Source organism: Anas acuta, chromosome 3 (assembly GCF_963932015.1).
Source record: "Anas acuta chromosome 3, bAnaAcu1.1, whole genome shotgun sequence".
In the NCBI taxonomy this organism is placed as follows: domain Eukaryota; kingdom Metazoa; phylum Chordata; class Aves; order Anseriformes; family Anatidae; genus Anas; species Anas acuta.
The window spans coordinates 7,643,077-7,664,822 of record NC_088981.1 but is presented as its reverse complement, the minus strand read 5'-3'; the positions used below and the strand labels follow the sequence as shown (position 1 = coordinate 7,664,822).

The following is a 21,746-nucleotide window of genomic DNA, read 5'->3' as shown; positions in this document are numbered from 1 at the left end:
TTCTGAAGGAGTCTCTTAAAATCAGTTGAAGAAGAACTGCATCAGCGGTAATTCTATTCTTTTTTTCCTCTTGTGTGTTTCAAAGTCATTTGCACGTTGATTTCTTATGTCTGTCACAACTAGTTCTTGTTTGTCTCTGTATGTGCCAAGAAGATAAGAGAGAGGCTTAGTTGGCTGGAATACAGCTGTGCTTTGAAGAAGAATAATAATGATGATAAAAAGCTAAAAGACAATAGTCTGTAAAAGGGGTAGTAGCCCTTTAATCTCTTTTTTTTTTTTTTAATGCATTATCCAAATAATTTTATTAAAACTCACTCAGCCATAGTACCTTGTTTATTTTCTTAGGGGACACGTGGCACATTTAGAAGATGATGATGATGCAGACGATGATGCTAAACAGTAAGTCCTCTTGTAAAAAATAAATAAATAAAACCTGATACTTGAATAGAAGAAAAAATAATAAAATGTTGAATTCAAGATACACGTTTAATATTTTTCCTAGGTTACATCATCAGAATTTTGCTTATTGTGCTGATAAACTTGTGGTAAATTAGGGGAAAGATCTTGTTCCTCACATGATGTAGTTGCCCTTTTGTTTTCTAATTTTGAACAAAATCTGTGTACTTCTATTGAGACAGTAAATTATCTCACCCTTGTCCTGGATGTGTCTTTTAGAAGTGATGACTATGTAAAGCTCTAAAAAAAAATACATAAGATGTGTTACCATCTTCTCTAGATGACTGAATTTGTGCTGTCCACATTCTCAGCCAAGAGAATGCTTATTTAGGTGTTTGAGGACGTTGGAACAGAGAGAACCAGCTTCTTGTGACTGCTAAGGCAGTGTGGATAGTCATATGTTAAAGTAATTATGCTCATATTTAATTCCACTGATACAAGTATTTGGGGGCGTTTTCACTTGGCAGATGAGCACTCAAAAAATTTCCAACACATAGCAAGTATGTGGAAATTTACATTCCTGAATAAATCCAATGTAAAGACAAAAAAAAAAAAAAAGATGCCATTGAGACAGATTTCTTGTTTAGTTTCCAGTTAATGGATAATTTTGAAAGCTGTTGCTTCATAGCAGAAACCTGTAAAACATGCATTCTCTATCACTGGACTATTTACCCCTTTCCAGAGAAGCAAATATCTCTTTGTATTTCTTTTCTTGAGGTATTTTACTCTTGTTCCCTTGTAACAAAGGTAGGGCTTTCATCACCTCAATGAACATGAAGGACAGCCCCCTTGAAGAAGGGGGCTACCTTGAAGAAGGCTACTGATCTTGATAGTGTCTGATGTCAGCTAGGTGACAGTACTTTAAACTTGCATTGATTAATGATCAACTTCTCAAAACACAAGGCTGTTTGGTGTAAGTGACGTTTACAGAAGAAAAATGATCTTAGTCAGTTCTTAGCAGGCATTATTCCCTTGCTAATTCCTTGAGAAATTCTTCATATTTCATGAAGCGGCTGTCTAAAGATACGATCAATTACACCGCTTGTCAACAGTATGAAGCTTCCAGGTATTATCTTCAAGGGGAAGAGAGTGGTAACAACACTCATTGATCTGTTCTCCTGCGTTTGGACCAATGTAAGAGCCTCTTTTGCTCGTAACTGCATAGACCTTGCTAATGCTAAATCAGGCTTCCTTCACTGTAGGATGAAATGGTACTCCTATAGCTCCGTACTTTCAGATTTACTCTGGTCTTCACTGAAGATGCTTTTGATATCTGCACTGCTGTGAGCCAGTTCAGCTTGGTTCCTCCAGCTGTATTTATTTCTAGATGTTTCTTGTGTACAACTCTGTGTCCATGTTCGTTTTTGCTTTGTTTCTTTTTTTTTCCCCTTTATTGCTCTGTTTGCAGCTAGTATCATCTACTTCAGTCATGTTCTGGGACCAGAAAAGCACCCCATAGCTTCTAGAGAGATTCTGATTCATATGACCCTAAGGACAGTACAAAAATGTCTTGGGATTTTTGTATCTTCTCACATTTTATCCCTAGTATTCTTTTTCTACTGAGAGGGCCTGAAATTTTCCTGTTAGCACAGCGATAAGCCTCAGATGCGTCAGCCTTGACTCAGATGGGTTCTGCACGTGCCTGTTTCCTCTTGGTATCTGTTTGAGTCCAAAGCTCTGCTGCGGTGTGTTGGGACATCAGTTCAGTCTCTCATAGCTTTCTCTGGAGCCTGCTTGAAGATTCAGGGCTCTTATTTGATTTATATTCTGTGAGATGGAGCTGCAGTTGAAGAGCACATGTGACATCAATAGCTTCTTCCCTCAGATCCAGAACACAAACAATGAAGCAGCTGTCCCCTTACCACTCCAAACTGATGCCACTGCATGACTCCAAAGCTGGATGATTCATAGCAGCAGAGAATACACACACTTCAGGGAATATACAGAATTCTCTCTCATTCTTTTAAGGATTTTGGTTGCTTTGATACGTCTTTTTCTCACACATGTGGCTAATGTGGTGATGCTTGAATTTCCTGGTTATGCAAGTTGAGAAGGCAGAAAATTTTGATGCAGTATCCTGTGTGATCAAAGTGCACATGCACTTTGCTGTTGAAACCAGGACGCACAGTCCTTTGTACAAACATCTATCATATTTGGCAAAAGCTTTGACTTTTTTTTTAACTGGGTTTGGCTGCCCAGTAACACTGTGGTGGCTGTCCGAAATGCAGAGAAGGATATGAAAGAAACAGAGTGGAGCTTGGACACACGTGACTCTGAAGACTTGAGCTCTCCTGCTCAAGGTGATTGCCACCTGCATTGTGACTGAAGTACCTGTCACAGGGTATCCTGTTCTCAGAAGTCTCTTCCAGCTTCTGCAAAATAAAAGCAGCTGATAAGATGCTAGAACGGAAACTCCGGAGAAGAATGATGCAAAGCAGGCAAGCTGTTGAGCTGTAAACAGGCAAACTGATAACCTTACTACTTGGATATTCTCCCAAAACTTTGGAACGTAATTTAAAAAAAAGCAAAATATTGTGCAAGAATGTCAAGTTTTCACAGCTGTATTCCTGATTTATTTAATGGAAATAATCTTCTGTTCCAAAAGGTTAGGAAACAGTGCAGTGCAAAAGTTTGTAAAAACATCAGAATTCTAGGAAATTAAGATTTAAGAAAAATACAGCACATTCTTTAAAATTCAAAACCAACAGAAGAAGAGTACACCTGATGCTTCAGCTTTCTTTTTTCATGCTACCTTGTACTGTTGAGCCAACCTGCTGAATGATTAAGTTAAATATGTATTTCCCAAAAGATTTGTGTGAAAAACAGAAACTCATAGAAGGAGAGGAGAAGGGAAAAACAGTAGGTTATCTGTATATAGCATTTTTTTTCTTTGCTTTCATTTGGAAGGCTGTTATGAAAAGTTTTTGGTAATTTTTTTCAAGGAACAGTATTCATCAGTTTAACTCCCCATTGCCTTACATATTTACAAATGGCTCTCTAGAAAAGCTTACTGAGATCCTGACTTTCTTTCCTCTCAACAGAGTAAATATCTGCTCTGCATCTCCTTGCTTTTTTCCACACAAGCATGTCCCACAAATCAGTTAGGTCATTTGTGGTCTCTAGGATCCGTGATGCTTGAGTTTTCTGGTAGTATATGTGGTAAGCACAGCAATAAGAAACATGTTTGAAGGTATTCAAGTACGATGCAATTATTCTGATGTAATAGTGCTGTTGACAAGTTAATGGTGTATGTATAGGAGCTACTTGTGTAGAATTTATAGAATCCTGTATCCTCTTGAACACTGCAATATGAGATTCGAAGAAATACACCAGACAGCAACCTGTCGTGTTTCTTTTCTTTTACAGTGCCACTATGAAACCTAAAGTACCACCTCCTTTACCACCAAAGGCAAGTAAGGGGGGATTTGTTGCCCAGAATAAAAGGGATGCCTTTAAAAATAAATAAATGAAGAAATGCTGATGGTTCTTTACGTTGAACCATGACTTGAGGACTAGAATCAAATTTTAAGTCAAGTGTGTGTTCAGGGGGAGTTCGGCAGTTACCATAATATGAGCAGAGTTGGAGAAAAAAAAAAGTCAGATTGCTATCAGTTGGCTAGGCAAAAACTGCAGGTTTGATTACTCACTGTGCTTCACTAACTATCTTTGTATAACTGAGAAGGATTTTACAAGCAGCTTTAGTGCAGCCAGTGACTAAAAAATGTTGTCCTTTGTGATTGCACTCCCTATTTAGGGTTCTTTACACAAATCTCTGGCTGTGTCATTGTACATTCCCTAGTTTCTATTTAAATGTCTGGTTTGGTTATCTGTAGTCATGAACCGTGACATTTCTGTATATCCAATAATTGTTTAATGCATAACTTGAATGTAATTTTGAATTTGATTTTTTGTCATAAGATTTTTTATTACTATTAATTTTCTTCTAATGCTTTTTTTAAAAGGAAATCCTTATAGCATAACATGTTACTTTAATATTTCTTTACCTGTGAAAATTCCAAGATCCAAATACTTCATGTCTTTTTCACCAACAAGTCTTTTTCTATTATGTGAGCCTTTTTTATTGTGTATTTATTACTACTGTGTCTTTTCAGCCTAAATCCATCTTTATCCCCCAAGAAAGCCATTCTTCTGAAAATGATAATCAAGGGACAATCAAGAGATGCCCAACGTCCGAGAGTCCAGCAAAATCTGCATCTCAAGTTCCACCCAGACCACCCCCACCACGGTTACCTCCGCAGAAATCTAACGTTTTAGGTAAGAGTTACACCAAGAAGCGTACAGGAAGTATTGCTTAAATAATCTGATGTGATTTTATGTCTACATGTATGCACAGATTAAAACATGCTGGGTTGGTGGGTGTTTTTGTAGTAGGTCAGTAACTGAAAGTGCATTAAAATAAAATAAAAAAAAAAAGCATACTGAAACTCTTAATGTACTTTCAAGTAAAGCCACTGACACAATTACTTGCTGATATCAGTGGTGACGTAGTCGCCTTTCTAAGCAACATGCTCGTAATGTTGTATACTGAGATTGTCACAGGGAATAAACATTTTCCTGTGTGTAAGTTTCAGATTCTTGCCCTGTGTGTCAACTGTTATGGTAATTTGGTATCCGTAAACACATCAAGATTACGGTTCTGCTTTCAAAGTTCAATTTTTATATATAGTGAACAGGGTTAGGCAGTATACCTGGTAGTAGTGCTTATTTACTCTTTGCTCAGGCTGTTCCTTTGATGCTTTTGTTAAGGTCTAATGCTTTGAGTGCTGTACTAGGCTGGCTTGTTTTAAGCAAGTTTGCTGTCTGGCTCTTATTTGGTATCTCACTAGATCTTCCTTGCTGTATCTTTATTACTGCAGTTGTGTTACATCTTTTGCTGTAACACTCAAGTATCTAGTGCTGAGGAATGCCTCTAGGCTACTAACTAAAAATCAGTAATTGAATTGTTAGCTATATCCAGGCTGCTGTTCAGATATTTTAAGAACATTTTTCCTCATAGCCATGACTGCATCCCTTTCTCTGTCCACACTGGCTTTGTTGCATTAATTACCAGCCACTATGGGCTGAGATTGCATGTGGCTTTATAGATGGTTATGTGTGCATGTGTGGGGAACATGAATGCTTTAGAAATAAGGTATTGGATCATGTCCTTGCATTGATAAAAATGACATGTCCAGAAATTTTGGCCCTTCAAAACTGTTTTTAGGCTAGGCTGCTCTTCAGTTTAAGGTAGAACGCATTTCTAAATCTGAATCTCTTTAGGTAATGGCTTCACTTCTGTACAATTAAATGGTGAAAGAGAAGGATCACCACCTCAACACAATGAAGACAGAGACACTAATTTTACAAGGAGAGAAAAGAAAGAAATACTGGTGGGTATTTAAGCTTCTAGATGTTATTCTAATGTCTCAGCTGCTTTAAATGAGCAACAGAAAGGAGTAAGCGTGCTTTTTAGAGTAGAAATAATGTTGGATGGCATCTTGTTTACTTGATTCAAAGCACATTTTTGCTAGATCATCTAGTTGTGATACAGTCTTACGCTGAAGCTTGAGTCAGTATTTGTCAGTAGAAACTAAAATAATCGTGGGTATACAAGGCTTGCTTATATTCACATATTTGAGAGACATCTAATGAGAGGGAGCTCCAGCAAGAGATGTGTTGTGCTGTACTGAGTAACGACTACATAAGCAAATGAGGAAATGAAGGAGTATGCTGCCACCTGATGGCTTGCTGGAGGATTTGGCCGTTCCTAGAAAGGAGCTGCATCAGGGCTGTTCCCAAATGAGTCCTCCTATCCCAGTGAATGCGTACAGCATTTTGGGTGTTCAGGGGAGAAAAAAGATGAACTTAAATTTGGGGAGGGCTGTCCAGATACCTGAGCTGCTTGCCTACTGGCATTTGGAGTACCAGGTTTCAGGGTTTAGTAGCTTAGATGCAGTGTCAAACTTGAGCTCTGTATACTCATGTGAAGTTGCATCCTTGGAGAGAATGCAATTTTACACCATCTGATCCAGCTGTGGGCTGAAGAAAGGGAATATTCCTCATCCCTTTCTCTTCTTCCAAGTGACTTTTTTTTTCTTTCAATCAAAGCAGCACATGGCTTCCACAGTGGTCACTTCATTACTGTTATGTAGAAGTGGAATTGGGAATATAAGATGAGAGTGGGAAGCTTGTTCAAGTTTCCCTGTTTCAGAAAACCTGAAACTGCAGCCTTTGGTGGCTTTTTCTAAGGATGAGACTGAAATGTAGTGCTTTTGAGAGAACTGAAGGAGAAATAGGTCAGCTACCTAGTGAACATTTTTGTTTTGTTTTAAGGAACTGCCAGTAATGCACGTAATACTTCAGAAGGTGTGATTTCGTGAACTGCATTGAACCTGGCCTTTTAAACTGGATGTTTAAAGTTCACTGTGTTTTTGTAAAACCTATTTCTTCAGAAGTGTGCTGTTACTAGAAGGAATTGATGTTGATATAGAACAATGAGTTTAGTACCGACTGATAGAGCTTAACACTGCTTGAATTATTGAACAGTTGAACAGTTGCTAGAATATTGCTTAAATTACTGGATATAGCATTCTTTCAAGCATCATAACATGAGAATGCTGTGCAAGAGATTATGCAGCTATTCAATGAGGAGATACTAAGGAACAATAGTAGTGGTTTTAACAAAGGAAGATTATATTCTTCATTTGGGATGTGTGGTCAGTAGGGGAGGAGTGGTTAGCAAAATTGTACGGAAAGAAGGAAGTATAGGTTAGAAGGAAAGTCTGTAGCCTAACCTCATGCTCAAAAATAGGAGTGTAGACAAAGCTCTGCTGTGGATTTCAGATCTGTTATGTGACACTGAACACGGTGATGTGTCCCAGGAGGTGCCTTCTATTACAAATGTGCAACAGAAATCTTTATTGTCTAAAAAAAAATATCTATGGGGAGGGTTTTGTGTGTATTTATTTTCTGTTAATGTAATTATGATTGATTATTTATTAACTGCTTTTAACAGCAATGTACATTTTTAATATACATTTATATTTTGGCTTTGCTGTAGTGTGGGGAGATATGCATGTCCATGCATATGTACACTTGTGAGTATAAACAGTTTTTTAACTTTTATTTTTCAGAAACCAATTAGTAATGGCCTTCCTCCCACACCTAAAGTACATGTGAGTATTACTGAGACATACAAATGTATCTTTAAGGCAGGACGTGTTTCCTTACTAAAGCTGAGAAAGTATACTTTCTGAATATTCGTTGTATTCAAAATTTAGGAAAAAAAGTGTGGAAGTATCTCTTGGACATGTTAATCCACAGGTGTAGCATTTCAGAATTCACAGCTCAGTTTGTGCTAAGTAAATTCTGGAAATTTTTTGGTTTGTTTGCAACATGTAAAAGTAAATGAGAGTTCTGTGACAGTAAATTAATTTCAAGTTTACTGGATGTACTTACTGATCAGTCTTTTCCTGTGGGATCTAAGGAGCTGATGCCTCAGGAATTGCAGAAGTAGCACTAAGTTCATACTGTGCAGCTGTAGGTTTCGGAACTTCTGAACATAGCATTCATAGATGCCTTAGGGCTGGAAATAACTGGCTACAATCACATAAGTGCACCTTCATAATGTAAAGCAAAGTAGAATTTCATTGTATTACCTGTGTGAACTTGTCATTGTGCTTCTAGCCAGCTCTGCCATCAGAAGAACTAGTCTCTCCCTTTTCTTGACCCTTTGTTTCTGCCTTTAGCATTCTTCTCCTTGGATGCTGGAGTGTGCATTCATGTAGTTGTGCAGGGAGCCAGGGAAGGTGTTTTTAAACAAACCTTTTGGTATGTTACTCCGAAGCCAGATCAGTTTCTCATCTTTATGTAAGAAAATTAAATAGCTACAAGGATGCACAAGAGCAGATGATACTCTTTTTTGCTTCCTAACTACTTTAGAAGAGTAGGAAGGGTTAAGGCAGAAGTCCTGCCTCTTTTTCTTAGAACTGTAATACCTTGCATAAATGCATGGGATTGTTGCAGAGCTCCAAATTCTTGATACATTTAACATTGGTTATTGAGGTCAACCCTGTTCTAATAAACTCAGTGCTAAACTAAATGCATGGCACGGGTGTGTGTATGTGAAACTAGTGAATGATAGCAATTTTGAGATACTTCTGGCACTGAAAACAACTGAATCACATCATGGGGAGGGTGAGATAAGATAACTGGTGACTGGAATGAGAAAAAGGGTAGAAAGTCTAATAGCCCAAAGTGTGAAGTCATGTCTGTTGTACTCCGGCTACAAACTGGGCCATTCAGAGACTGTCAGCTGCCAATAAAATGGAGCTGTAAAAGAAACTAACTGAATAGGAGAACTTCTGCAGCTGATCGGATGAGTCCTTGGCGTTTGACTGCCCTCGGCATATTCTTGAATCTTTGTGCTATTAATTCTGTGGTTCTGCTGGGTCCTCGGTAGGGTTAGAAACTTTCCCCTTACTTCTTTTTCCTTCATTGTATCCTGCCTTTTATGTATAATTAGCTATTTCTAACATTCCTGTTAAGTATTAGGGACTGATTTGGCACTTTCACACTCCTCTCTACCTCCTGTCTCCATCAGCTGCCAAATAATTGGTTGCAAATCTGCATGTTGCAGAGTGGCACAAAGTGTTTTGCTTCTCAGTGCCCTCTGAAGTAGCGAGATGTTCTGGGACTCTATAATGGTATTTATGCATGGTCATCTGTCATTTGAGAGACTTGGTTCAAATTTCTTAATAACCTGCTCTGGCTGTCTGGTTCTTTTTTTGTTTGTTTGTTTTTTCCCTTCCTGCCCTCTGCTATTTTTGGATGGCTTGCAGTTCAGGGGAGATGCATTAGCTACTACCTCTGAAGGGACGCCTTGCCTCCTAAATTTCCTTCCAGACTTGAATGCCTCTATGGCAGCAGGCAGTTGAAGCTGCCTCGCTTTGACCTTTTATTTTGTGTTTTTGTTTCCCCCTCAGCCCCGGCAACTCAGTTTAATAATTTGTTCTGCTTGATTCTCAGCTCTATCCTTGGGATTTGTGTGGTATTTATGGATGATACCCTCAGGCTCTGTTTGCTGTTCTGAAGCATTTATAGCAGCATCTTGGCTCTGTAGGCTTCTCAGAGATCAAGGCTGAGAAAGGCCAGAGGAAAGTGGTTGGTCTCTTCTGTTTTCTACCCTTTTCAGCTTTCTTAGCCATCTTCATGCTGCAGAACTCAGCTAGGTGTTAACAGTGAGCAGTAGCTTCTCTCCACAGCATCTCTCTCCAGTGCTTGGAACAGGGTCGAGGAGAATTGCCTAGCTGCTGACCAGAGCAGCAGAAATGCTTCGTTTTCTCCAAGAGATCAGAACCTCAAGTGTCATCTGATGAATTTTCAGTTGAGTGCCTTCAGTGTCCTGCATGCTTGGAAGGAGGCTTCCATAAACAGTTCCAAAAATCCTTTTATTGTTTTTCATGATATCCCCCCTTCAATCTCCTTGCTGCCAAGGGATTTGACAACATGGAAGCTGCGAGTACATTGAGGTCGCTCTGTGTCAGTATCTTCTCATTCTCCTGCCTTGTCATCTGTGTCTTAGCTCTTACTGATGTTCTTATGTCTGCAGAAGGATCAACTCACTCTCTAGTGAGCAGCCAGCTCCCTCCTTGGTACTGAGACTTCTGCAGCAATACTAGCAGTGCTGAGGTCTTTCCACTTCTCTTTGTGTCTTCCACATTTTGCTGTTCCCATTGATTTGTTTTTCTCTTGCATAGTAAAACAGACCAACTCATGGTCTTCATAATAGTGACGCGAGAATTGGATGTCCAAACCCCAAAGAGGGCTCTAATTTCGTCTGCTTTTTATTTTAAACAGTTAATTCTGAATTATTTTCTTTGCTTTTTTACACTAAACTACATTCAGAAGGTACTGAAATTTGTGCAGACTTTCTTACTCAGCAGAATTTTAGTAAAAGAAATTGTTGACATGTTGACAGGAGAGCTATTTGTTAATTCACTTATAGGTCAATAATAACTCACAAAGCATTGACAGAAAGAGAAAACGTTGTCATTCCATAGCCCTGTTATAGAATATATAGCTTTGCGTAAAGATGATGTCTGCTCATGTTTGGGACGGAAACACTTACTTAGGAATTATGTCTATGTTTGCGCATCTTTTGGTAAATAGTTACATTTCACTTTACTACCTGTTTCTACTGTATCAGTTTCTGTTATCTACTGTACTGTCAGTCAGGTCTGTTTCCTAACAAAATAGGGTGGGTTACTGTGATGTTCAGGGAAGGATGGAGCTTTTCAGTCATCGTGATGCAAATTTACTAATTATTCTCATAGATGTCCTTAAGTACTAGTGCTTCATTAGGGGGAGGATGGAGAGATTGGCTGCAATATACTATGCAAGTCTCTTATTTAGCAGGCAAACTGATTATGGCAAACATAGGATTATGCTAAATAAGGAATGGAATCTTCTACCAGGAGTTTTCCTTCAGGTAGCTATCAGTACTGTAAATACATCAACTCAGAACAATGAACAGGAAATCCAAAACAAAGATTTTAATTGTGGCATGTCGTAGAGTTTTATTTCATGTTTGTGAAGTATGGCAAGAATAAAGCTTCACTTGAGACTGTTCGTAAAATCACAGAAATCAGGAACTTTTTCAGGTTTCTCATGTGAAGTAAGTACATGCTTAGACTAGTAATTTAAGAGCTGCTTCAGAAATGCTCATCCTGGTATGTTTGTTCAGAAGGGTTTTATGGACAAAGAAAATATCACTTAAAATATATATATATAAAAATTCTATTTGCCAGCATGTTGTCTGGATAAGATTATTTTCCATGTGGCAAATGAAGCTACTCTTAACTTGTTAATACTTTTAAATCAAAATAATCCCATTAGAAGTGTTGTGGATCTTTATTTATTTATTTTTACTTCTACAGATGGGTGCTTGCTTTTCAAAGGTTTTCAATGGCTGTCCACTAAAAATTCATTGTGCAACATCATGGATAAATCCAGATACAAGAGGTAGTATGTCCCATCTATTTTACTTATTTTGTCCTTTCCTAGGCTTTCAGGAGTGTTTAGATAAGTACAACTATTCCCTTTAAAGTACCTTTATTTATGTAAGCAGTTCTTCAGTTATACCACTCTTGTCTCAAGTACAGTGTGTTTTTTTTAAATTACACTGAAGTATATGGGGCACAGTTTTCAACTTTAAAAAAGAATAAATTGCATGTTAACTAAAGGTAAAGAAATATCTTTCTGGTTGTGACCCAGCTCTTCTCAGCATTGTAGTCCGAAAAATATCACTCCTAATTTATTTTAAAAAAATCTGACTTCCAGAGGTCCTACTTGAGAATTATTACCTCATCATTTACTTATTGTTTGTTTTTTCCCCCTAATCTTCCTAGTTGTACTGGTTAGTTTGGTGCATCTCTTAATTTTTACATATCTTTTTAGTGCTTTATTAAATTGTCTGATAAAAAGGATAATTGGTAACACTGTACTCATATTACCTGCAGTTTCACCTTCTGATTATAGGCTATGTAGACGTGCTACAGAGCCAGTAAGCAAAAAAAAAAGACTGTGTTGGTTTTTTTTAGACACTGAAATTGTGAAAGTCAGTGTTTTCCACTGACACCTTCTCAATATGAGATGCCTGCCTTGTTTGGCTGTCCAAATGGAAACAAGGGTATTAATTAACTTCCATTGTCATTGCAATAAACAACAGGTGAATCATGCTCAAGAAGTGAGGCACCCCTAAAGTACTGTGAAAACTTTCCAGTCAATACTTCAGTCAATTCTTCCTTGTAGTTGTATTACAGCTGCTTTTTCTTCCCAGTTTGTCACAAAAAAAAAAAAAACAACAAAAAAACACCACTCTTAGGTCTTAAAACAGCTTCATAAATTTAAGCTTCCTTGGTGAGATTATATTTTCAGACACCATAACTATCATATGTTGGTTAATTTCCATGTGTGCAATTGTTTTAGTCTAGTTTTGACAAAAGTTCGGTCAAGTGCTGCATACACTTATTTAAAAAAATAAAATAAAATTAAAGATCAGTATTGCTGGATTTGTTTTGTGTTTGCAGATCAATACTTGATATTTGGTGCAGAAGAAGGCATTTACACACTGAACCTCAATGAACTTCATGAAACGTCAATGGAGCAGGTATGTTTCTGGTTTGATACTTCTGTAAAAAACAAAACAAAACAAAACAAACAAAAAAAACAGAGAAGCAAAAAAACCCACCACCATCCATGACAGTTTTTAGCCACTCATTAATGTAATATATTTCTATATTATCCTGGAGTTAAATGATTTGTCCAATAGTATGGAATTTCCTTGACATGTTTTGTATGAAGGTCTCTTTTTTTAAGTTATTTTACAAGATAGGATATTTACACCAAGCGTTATGTTTTGGCTACAGGGAAGTGAGAAGATCCTTTAAAAACTAGATTCCATTCTTTCAATCTTAAAAACAGTTTTGCTGATGAAACTCACTTACTGAATCCCAGTTAAAACTGTCTTTGCAGAATCTGATAAATAGTACTTTTTTTGAGGGTATAGTGGGGAGGGGGAAATGCCAATTGCAGGTTTTTCTGTATGGTGACTTCTCCAGCTCTTTCATTAATCTCTAAGAGACTTGTTTTCTTTCCTGCCTTCTCCCTAACTTAGGGAGCTATGCATCTGCCATCAAGATGGAGGAATTTGCAAGGACAGCCTTCACACTGTAAGCTGGAGGCACTGGTGTTTGTTCATTTTCCAGGGTCCAGACTTTGTAGAGATGTCTGTTGTGTTGAGAAGGAGGCTTAGGTAGCTTGCACTGAGCCCCATGTAACCCATAATCATACTGGTGCTTGAGTTAGCTGGTTAAAACTTAGCTCAGGTACTTATTTGCTGCTTCACTTCAGTTGCAAAACATACCTTGAGGAATATCACTAATGCAATAATTCCTGCAGGCCAAACAGACCAACCAAGTTTTTGAAAAATGGCAAAAATGGAGAATAGGTAAAATGAAACTCATGCTCTCATATCCATCCGTGTTTTCTTTAAGTACCATGTTCTGTAGTGCATTGTCAAATGATGTTTTAAGTATTTTAATAAGCACTTGCAGACACAAAGAGGTGCTAGTAAAAACAACCAGTCATGTCACTGGAGCAATGCGTGGCAGCCTAATCAACCTGCATATTTGAAGTACTGCTGTTCTTCTCTAATCCCCAGATCCAAACCCACTGAGTCACAGTATGCTTATGCAACTACAGAAGATCAATCAAATGTGCAAGTTAAATTTAGATACTGTCAGGCTGTTAGAATATTGCTATTTTTTTTAATAGTGTTTAGGTTATGAGAAGACTTCAGGAATAGAAAGTGCACCCTCTGTGCTGACCATTTGTTACATCCTTATTTATGATAGCAGTCAATAGGGCTTGAACTCCAATAGTATTTTTGAATCCTGTGTTTCACTGTTGTTTACTCTCTAGGTCTGATACAATTCACTGTAAAAGCAAAAGTAGTGTTCTTGGTTATTTTCCACTTCATTTCACTCTGCTAATGGACAAAGCAGAAATAATACGTGTTTCCAGGAGTCAGTATAGCTTCAGGATGATCTCACACTCTTACAGAAAAACCTTCCAGTTAAAATATGTTTCTCTTCAAATCTCTATAATACGCCAGCAGGGAGATTACAGCTTTTTTTTAAGAGTAAAAAAAATAAAAAGTAAAATACTTCTGGGTGATCTGTCTAGTGCAATAGTCTGTTTCCTACAGCGGCAATAGGAAATGCCCATGAGCTCAGCCACTTTCTGATGTCCCCTCACAGTCAGTCCCCTTGGACGTCTCTACAGGCATTGAATTAGGCATGTTGGAGGGTACGTCCCTGCCTGTTTGCCTTCGTGTCCATTTATGGGCCTGTTGGACATCAGTATGTCTAATCCCTCGTTTACACTGTTGATACTGTCCCTTTCCATGAACACTTGTGGCAACAAGCTCCAGAAGTTATGTGAGAGGAAGGAAGAAAAAATACTGTTTTTTTATCTTTCTTTTTTCTAAAAAGATGTCTTGATAGTTTCAGCCCCTTCTTTCTATTAATTGTGTCTAGTAATTTGACAGATAACAATTCTGCCTTGACCATTTGTTGCATTCCTTGATCACTTCTGTGAAACGTGTAACCATATGCAGATGGAGAGTCTCTTCAAGTGCCAGTTCTAATTGTTTCAAGACACTTGGAATACTACAGGCTTTAGAATGGCTTTAGTTTATTGACCATGCTTTGTTTACTGAAGCTTATGTTGTTAAGTGTTTCTCCTTTGAAGGAGAAAGGCTGGTGGTTATTAAAATTTTTGAAAAAGGATGGATTGATCTTTATAATGACACTGTGGGCTAATTATAGTATACTTGAAGACCTGAATACAAAATGTTCCAATTGTCTAAATGTTAATGTGTATGTTAAATATAGTGTGTGTGCCTAAGATTTACTCAGAATTAACTCTGGAATCCAGGTAAATATTGTTTGGCTTAAGCTAATTTCTGCTACAAAAAGCAAGTCAATATTAGTTTTGTCCTGTTGTCTATGCAGACATTAATTGATCGAGTTAATGTGCTTCTATTTTGTGTTTATTGAACTGAGTGTATGTTTTTTTCTTCCCTATCAGCTATTTCCTCGAAGGTGTACGTGGTTATATGTCATGAACAATTGTTTGTTATCAATATCTGGTAAGTTGCTCTGCCACCTGTGAGTGGTAGTATTGGTATCCATTTGTTTTCGTATTTGAAGTGTTTTTTTCTAATTTCCAGGTAAAGCTTCTCAGCTATATTCTCATAATCTGCCAGGACTCTTTGATTATGCAAGGCAAATGCAAAAGCTACCTGTTGCTATTCCAGCACATAAACTCCCTGACCGAATACTTCCCAGGTAAGTATGCATCATCAGGTAATATCAGAACATCTTAATTCTAGGAGTTCAGGGTATGCCTGTGAAAGTCTGGGAATCCCAAATAATTCGGAACTCTGTTCACATGTTCACACATTTCCATAAATAACTCACATGGGTGTTAGAGTTTAGACTTCTATTTCCATGTAAATCAAGATGTGACTATGCTCTTAACAGAGAACTGAGTTTCAGTACGTTTTACCTTCTTGTCTGGAAGCCTCTTGTTTCTGGGTATGGCTCTTGTCAAGCGTAGTCTAGCATGGGAAGTCATGATTGTCCTTGTGAAACAGCATCTCAGATTAGTGTTGTACCTGTGATAGTTCAGGCAAGTAGAAATGGTGATCTTAAGTTAGTTACTTGCTTGAGCTCTGGGCAGCCTGTTTCTGTTCTATTAAAAAAAATAGTTGCACTTAAGTGCATTTCCCCACTTTACTGTGTTTAAAAAAAAAAAAAAGGGCGGGGGGAGGTCAAGATGATTAAGGCGACTCTTATCCCAAAGGGAATGGGCTGATGGGTTATTTTGAAAGCTGGGGAAAACAGAAGTGGAACACGGATTTGACACTCATCATTGGCACGTCATTTGCAGGTGAGGATGGAAGGTATTACAAGGAAATTTGTGTCCCCAGATGCCTTCAGTAATTGTACATGCAGGCCCTCCAACTTTATTTACCACCAAGAGCATGCAAAATCCCAGAGACGGGGTACAATGGGTAACAAGCAAGCCTTAGGCGCCCATTCAAATTCAAGAGGAAGAGATAGTAACATTAATCTAGTTTGCAGATAAACTTCTGGTTCTTAGAGGGCATAGTTAATCACTGGATCTTCTCAAGTAATAGGCTTTTTTATTAGCAAATTGTATTATAGTAGACCTGATTCTTGATTACCTTTGGTTCTGCTGACAGCCTATTAACATTTAATTTTCAGGTTCAGGAAAGGCTTCTCGTTCAGTCACTTACAAACATATAGGTGCAACACTTATCTAAAAATTGTGCTCTTCCTAGAGGCTAAATTCTTATTACCTAAGAGATAATTTGTACTTTGAAATGTTGTCTTCTGTGTGCCTGCACCATGGTTCTGTTTCTTTCTCTTCCAAACTAACTTTGTTGAGGTGGCTTTGGCTTGAGGATTTTATCAGCGGTGGACTGATGATCATAATTATTACAACGATCATGTGTGGAAAAAATTCAGACTATGTTCAGCCTGGAATGACTCCTCAGTTAAGTTCCAGAAGGCTCAGAAAATTTCCTGTCCAGTCCTGTCACATCCCAAGAAAAATGCAGCACAACCTGAATGTGCGAGTGCCAAGCCAGTCGTTCAAAGGCACGACAGATTCATTTAGATAATCCGTTCTCCTGCTTTATCCTTTGGCTGTAAGGCGTCAGGGTAGCAACCTTAGCCAGGCAGACTACCAGAATTATATTTGAAGTATGTAGGAAAGCATTTTTTTTTCCCCTATCAGACCACAAAGTATGTTCCGCAGCAAGTTCCTAGATAGCATGGTGATGAGTGCAACATGAATAATGTAGATAAACTAAAAACAAAGTTTTCTATAGAGGAAATGTAAAGCTAAGTAAAATTCCAAGTCATGATGTGAGATTCAGTATGGTTGTCTGCAAAATGGTCTAAACTCAACGTATGATACTTAGTAGACAAGTATTCAGAGGTAAAAAGTAAGTCTCCTTTCCAGCTTCATTCCTTTGAGCGTCCTTCAGTTGGTCCTTTCAAGATTCTCATGACTTCTCCAGCCAAAATCTGTGGTTATAGTGTTTTTACACTGCTCAGTCCTACTACATTACCAGTCATTTCTGGAAAGCTTCATTTGAAATGCTTTGCAAGTATTTTCCTAGTTCATAGCTTTGACCACAGCATCTGCCTATCTCTTCACTTATTCCCATCTTTTCTGCAGCATCAGTCAAATTAGTTACTTTTACCATCTATTTTACAACTGTGAGCAATCTCCATACAATCTGTAGTCTTCTAGTCAGTTCAGAAGCATTGATTTCTACTTCGAGCAAATTAACACCATCTCCCCAGCTTATCGGATAGTTTTCATCATTTCTCAGGGAGTGTCCCCTACACGAGAGATCTTACAAAGCTGCCTTCCTGTCCTGCTTCAGACCTCCTCTTGAAACTTGTGCTGCGTTGCTTATGAAAAGCTTTCATAAAAATTTAAGGTGTGAGTTTGCGAGGACAGCAGTCCAGCAAGCTATCCAGCACAACATAGTTTTCCACATTCCAAGTCCCCATGTCTTGTCTTGAACTGTAATGTCCTCGGGACAAGAATGGATTTTGTTACCTGTATTAGCATCCAGCACAAGATGCAACAAGTTATAGGTTGACTTCTCACTGCATTCATAACGCTGGGTAACTGAGCAGCATCTCAGTGCTTCATGGTGGGATCACACTGTGTGTTCTAGGCATTTTGTTTTGAGAAGAGATAAATAAATGTTTAACTTTCCTGGGGGACAAGTACAATTTTCACTGCAACAACATTCTGAAAAGCAAATTTATTCAGGTGCTGTAGTTGATTGATAATTCTGTGTTTATCTTGTAGGAAGTTTGCGGTGTCTACAAAAATTCCCGACACCAAATGGTGTCAGAAGTGTTGTGTTGGTAAGTAAAGATCTGCAGAATAAATGCCAATAAGAAGCACAAATGGTGGCAGTATTAAGATTTCTGTGTCAGTTTTTGGAGGTCAAGGGAGAAGAGGCTTTTCTGTAATTATGAAACTATGCATCTGCAGACAGTGACCTCATCCTATTAATCCTTGCATTTAGGCAATGAAAACTTGCTCATTTTTGTCTTTGTTTTTGAAGATAAAGGTATTTCTCAAGAAAATGCAGGGAAGCAGAGTGCATGTCAAATGTAAGCTAGCCCTCAGGAAGAACCTAATCTCCATGGATGGAGTGACTTAAAGATTTTACCGTCGGGTTAAGTAAGCTGATTTACTAGTGGAAGATGCAATGATTTATATTGGATTATAAAAACAAATGTTTTCAGTTCTTTGGGGACAGTCCCTGAAGACTCCATAGTGCATTCAGAGTGCCAACTACTGAAGAATTAAAGCTGTCTTGTGTTAAGAATGTTTTAAAGGGGGGAAAGGTAGCTGTGGATGATCTCGTAAATTCTTATCCCTGGGAATGTTTCATCTGGTGTCCCATAATCCAGTCTTTGGTGTGAGGAGTTAGACAGGAGATGTTCAGTGGTGGGTGAGCATCTATTGCTTATCCCGATGAGAATCTCCCCAAGATTGCTAAAACATCCTATGTTTGTTATCGCTCCTTTGCACAGCTCACCTGTTAAAACTTGTCTCTTTCTGGGATCCAAATCCTTCAGGGTGTGGTGGGGTGTTAATGATATGTACTGTGTACATTCGGGCCTTGCCTTAATTGAGGCGTCTAGTCAAGCTGTGAATGCTAATGGATGCTGAAAGGAAAACTTCAGCTTCTCCCTCCTCTGTGGTGTGGATGTCATCTGGGAGGTGCGGAGAGGCAGGGATCAGAGCAGGTACAAGCGCTGGCTTTCTGACACTTAAAGTTCATTTCAGAGCCCCTTTGTTTTAAGAGAACTCTGTTAAATGAGGGACATGGTGGTATGCTCCTCTGTAATCTTATGGTTTCTACACTACCAGGCACGGGATTTAACAGGAGTGCCATGAGGGTTGGCACGATGAGGGCGAGTTCATTGTTGTGCTCAGAGACAGCTCAACCTAATAAGCCTGGAGCGCTTCTTGCACGATGGGCACTGGGAATTTGTGATTGTAACAGGGGCAGCTGCAAAAGAGAGGTCTGAGGGGCAAGATCCCCCACCTACTGCCCTGCTTACTACGTGCAGCCTGAGTCTCCATTCCTGCTGGCAGCAATGAGGATCCCTTTGGCCTGGGGAAAGCAGCAGTACCATAGGAGGCAGAAAAAGACCAGAAGTTCTGGTCTTGTTTCTCCTGCTCACAGGTGTTGCTAATTGCCTGTTTTGTGGTTTCTGCTGCTGAGTTCAGCCTTACTGAGGGCCATGCCAAGTGCTGTTTGCTGCCTTTTGCAGTTGACTTGACTGATGGTGAAGGAGAACTTGGGTTAATGACATTGAGCTTTTGTTTCAGATGCCAGTGGATTTTCTTGGCAGTGGAGTAGCATGAGCATTTTTCATCTATGTACATAGTACTGGGTTAGATGCTTGTTATTTGAGCTCTGTTGTTAATTGCCTGGTGGCTGGGTGATGGTTAGTTTACTGCAAGTTAACATCTGGTCTTTAGATGTAATTGTACAAGGTGCGAAGTAATGCTTGTTGTTCCTAAGCAGTGCCAGCATATCCATTAGGGAGTGAAATTTTGTCATTACTGTAGAATTCAAGTTGTAAAATTCCAGATTTCACAGTGCCCAATTTTCGCAACTTTATTGTCCTTTTTACAATTCTAAATTGAACCCTGACAAAAAATAGAAATGGAGCAGTCGAATGGAAACTGATGTCACTTTAAAACTGTATTTCATGCTGGTCAAGAAGTGCTAATCAGAAATACAGTATGTGGATTTCAGACTTAGCATTGTGGTGCTTGAAAGGCAGCTGAGCAGTTCTCAATTGACAGTGGCTGTTCAGTTCCTCATGGATAATTGTCCTTGTCTCATCAAAAAAGCCATTCCTTAATAGCTTCTCGTGATAATTTGGAGAGAGTTTAAGCAAACCAACGTGTTAGAGCACGATACCTCAAATGTTTGTGACTCCCCTTTTTATTATTAATTGTCTGAAGTAGTAAATCCCATCTACTGTTTCAAAAAACAAAAACCAATATGATTTTGAGCTGAAGCGGTGAAACATGCCACAGCTCTCTCGTGAGAGTTGTTTGTTATGGCTTATTTGGCACCAGCTGCTTGCTGTTCATACCCAATGGAAAGGCAGCCCCTGCTCCAGCATGCTCCCTGCCACCATTTTTGAAGTATAGATGTTGACTTTTCAGCAGCTTCCCTTCATGAAAGATTAGGTTAGGTATGGGAAGGGTTATTTTCCAGAAATGTATGGACTGTTATTTAGCTGAAAATTGTTTATGATTTATAATTGCTTAGCATACTAATGTACCCTACCTCTTCTTTTTTTGGCAGTGAGGAATCCCTACACAGGCCACAAGTACCTTTGTGGAGCACTACAGTCTAGCATTGTTTTGTTAGAATGGGTTGAACCAATGCAAAAATTCATGTTAATCAAGGTAATGCTGCAATAAGGTGAAATGCTCTGATGTTCATTTCTATTTGTCTTTGTAATGATTTGTTATGAATAAGTATTGGCTATTCCTTGTGTTATTTAGTAACATTAAATAAGTAAATAACTGAGTCATTACCATGCACTGACTTTTCTCACAGTTTCTGTTTAATTATGTTGCAGATATTTGAAAAGCTATTTTCAATATGCATTTACTGACTCAAAATGTATATAGGAACCTTGGTTTTTTTCTTTTGTGGTGCACTTCAGTTGAAGAACAAAGCCCTCCTTGCATGAGCATTGCCTTTTAGTTGCACAATAGAAAACTCTGGCTTGCAGACTGAGGCATGGCCAAATGGAGGGGTTAGAAGTGGGCCTGTTTCCATACCAGAGAGAAGGTAGCCAAATGTTCTGTGGTTTGAGATGCAGTAGGTGCCCAGAAATGTTCGTTTGACACCATCAGAAGAGATGGAACCAAGGTGCACTCTTTTTTTTTTTTTTTATGAGAGGCAGCTGCTATGACTTAATCAGCAGAGGAAGCAATAGCTTGGAGACTCCCTATCTAAGGGGGACAATCCTGGGTATAGCACTCTTGTCCTCTGTGAGCAGCAGCACAGAGCACACATGATGAAAGGCATCCCATCTATTTTAACCAAATCGGCATGAAGACTTTCTAATTTTCTTAACTGAGGCTTTCTGTATCTGTCTAATACTGTTATCCGAAGGAGTAAACTAAGTGTTATAAAATATACAAAATAAAACTTACTGTATGGTTTAAATAGCTAATAGCAACTAGAACTAAACTTGTTTCCCTTCTAATACATATTTTTTGTTTCTTAATCTAGCACATAGATTTTCCTGTACCTTGTCCACTGAGATTGTTTGAAATGCTGGTAGTTCCAGAGCAGGAATTCCCTTTAGTTTGTGTCGGTGTCAGTAGAGGAAGAGACTTCAATCAGGTGGTGAAGTTTGAGACTGTCAACCCAAATTCTACCTCTTCATGGTTTACAGAAACAGGTTTGTGCATGCTGTTGTGATTGCATTCAGAAGTGTTCCTTGCTCTTCTGTTAGAGTTGAAGTACTGGAAAGGTAGTTTCCTTTGACAAAACTAATGGTTAAATCATTAAAGCTGAGTGATCATGATAAGTCTTTTTTGTTTAAAGGGGTATCTGG

General features: G+C 38.5%; 1 protein-coding gene across 5 annotated transcripts in view; it reads left to right on the top strand.

The window, feature by feature from the left end:
- The window catches only part of MAP4K3 (mitogen-activated protein kinase kinase kinase kinase 3), an 80,095-nt gene that overhangs the window by 47,287 nt on the left and 11,062 nt on the right, over positions 1-21,746 (top strand). For 2 of the 5 annotated variants that reach the window (XM_068675530.1, XM_068675533.1), the window contains 13 exons: positions 9-47; positions 346-399; positions 3,823-3,865; positions 4,569-4,731; positions 5,737-5,846; positions 7,590-7,631; positions 11,394-11,478; positions 12,546-12,625; positions 15,109-15,169; positions 15,251-15,368; positions 17,941-17,999; positions 20,477-20,580; positions 21,419-21,590. In XM_068675530.1, the coding sequence (XP_068531631.1) occupies positions 9-47; positions 346-399; positions 3,823-3,865; positions 4,569-4,731; positions 5,737-5,846; positions 7,590-7,631; positions 11,394-11,478; positions 12,546-12,625; positions 15,109-15,169; positions 15,251-15,368; positions 17,941-17,999; positions 20,477-20,580; positions 21,419-21,590 (1,130 nt within the window). The remainder of the gene's footprint in view (positions 1-8; positions 48-345; positions 400-3,822; positions 3,866-4,568; positions 4,732-5,736; positions 5,847-7,589; positions 7,632-11,393; positions 11,479-12,545; positions 12,626-15,108; positions 15,170-15,250; positions 15,369-17,940; positions 18,000-20,476; positions 20,581-21,418; positions 21,591-21,746) is intronic. The other 3 variants (XM_068675534.1, XM_068675532.1, XM_068675531.1) reach the window with 2 other exon arrangements.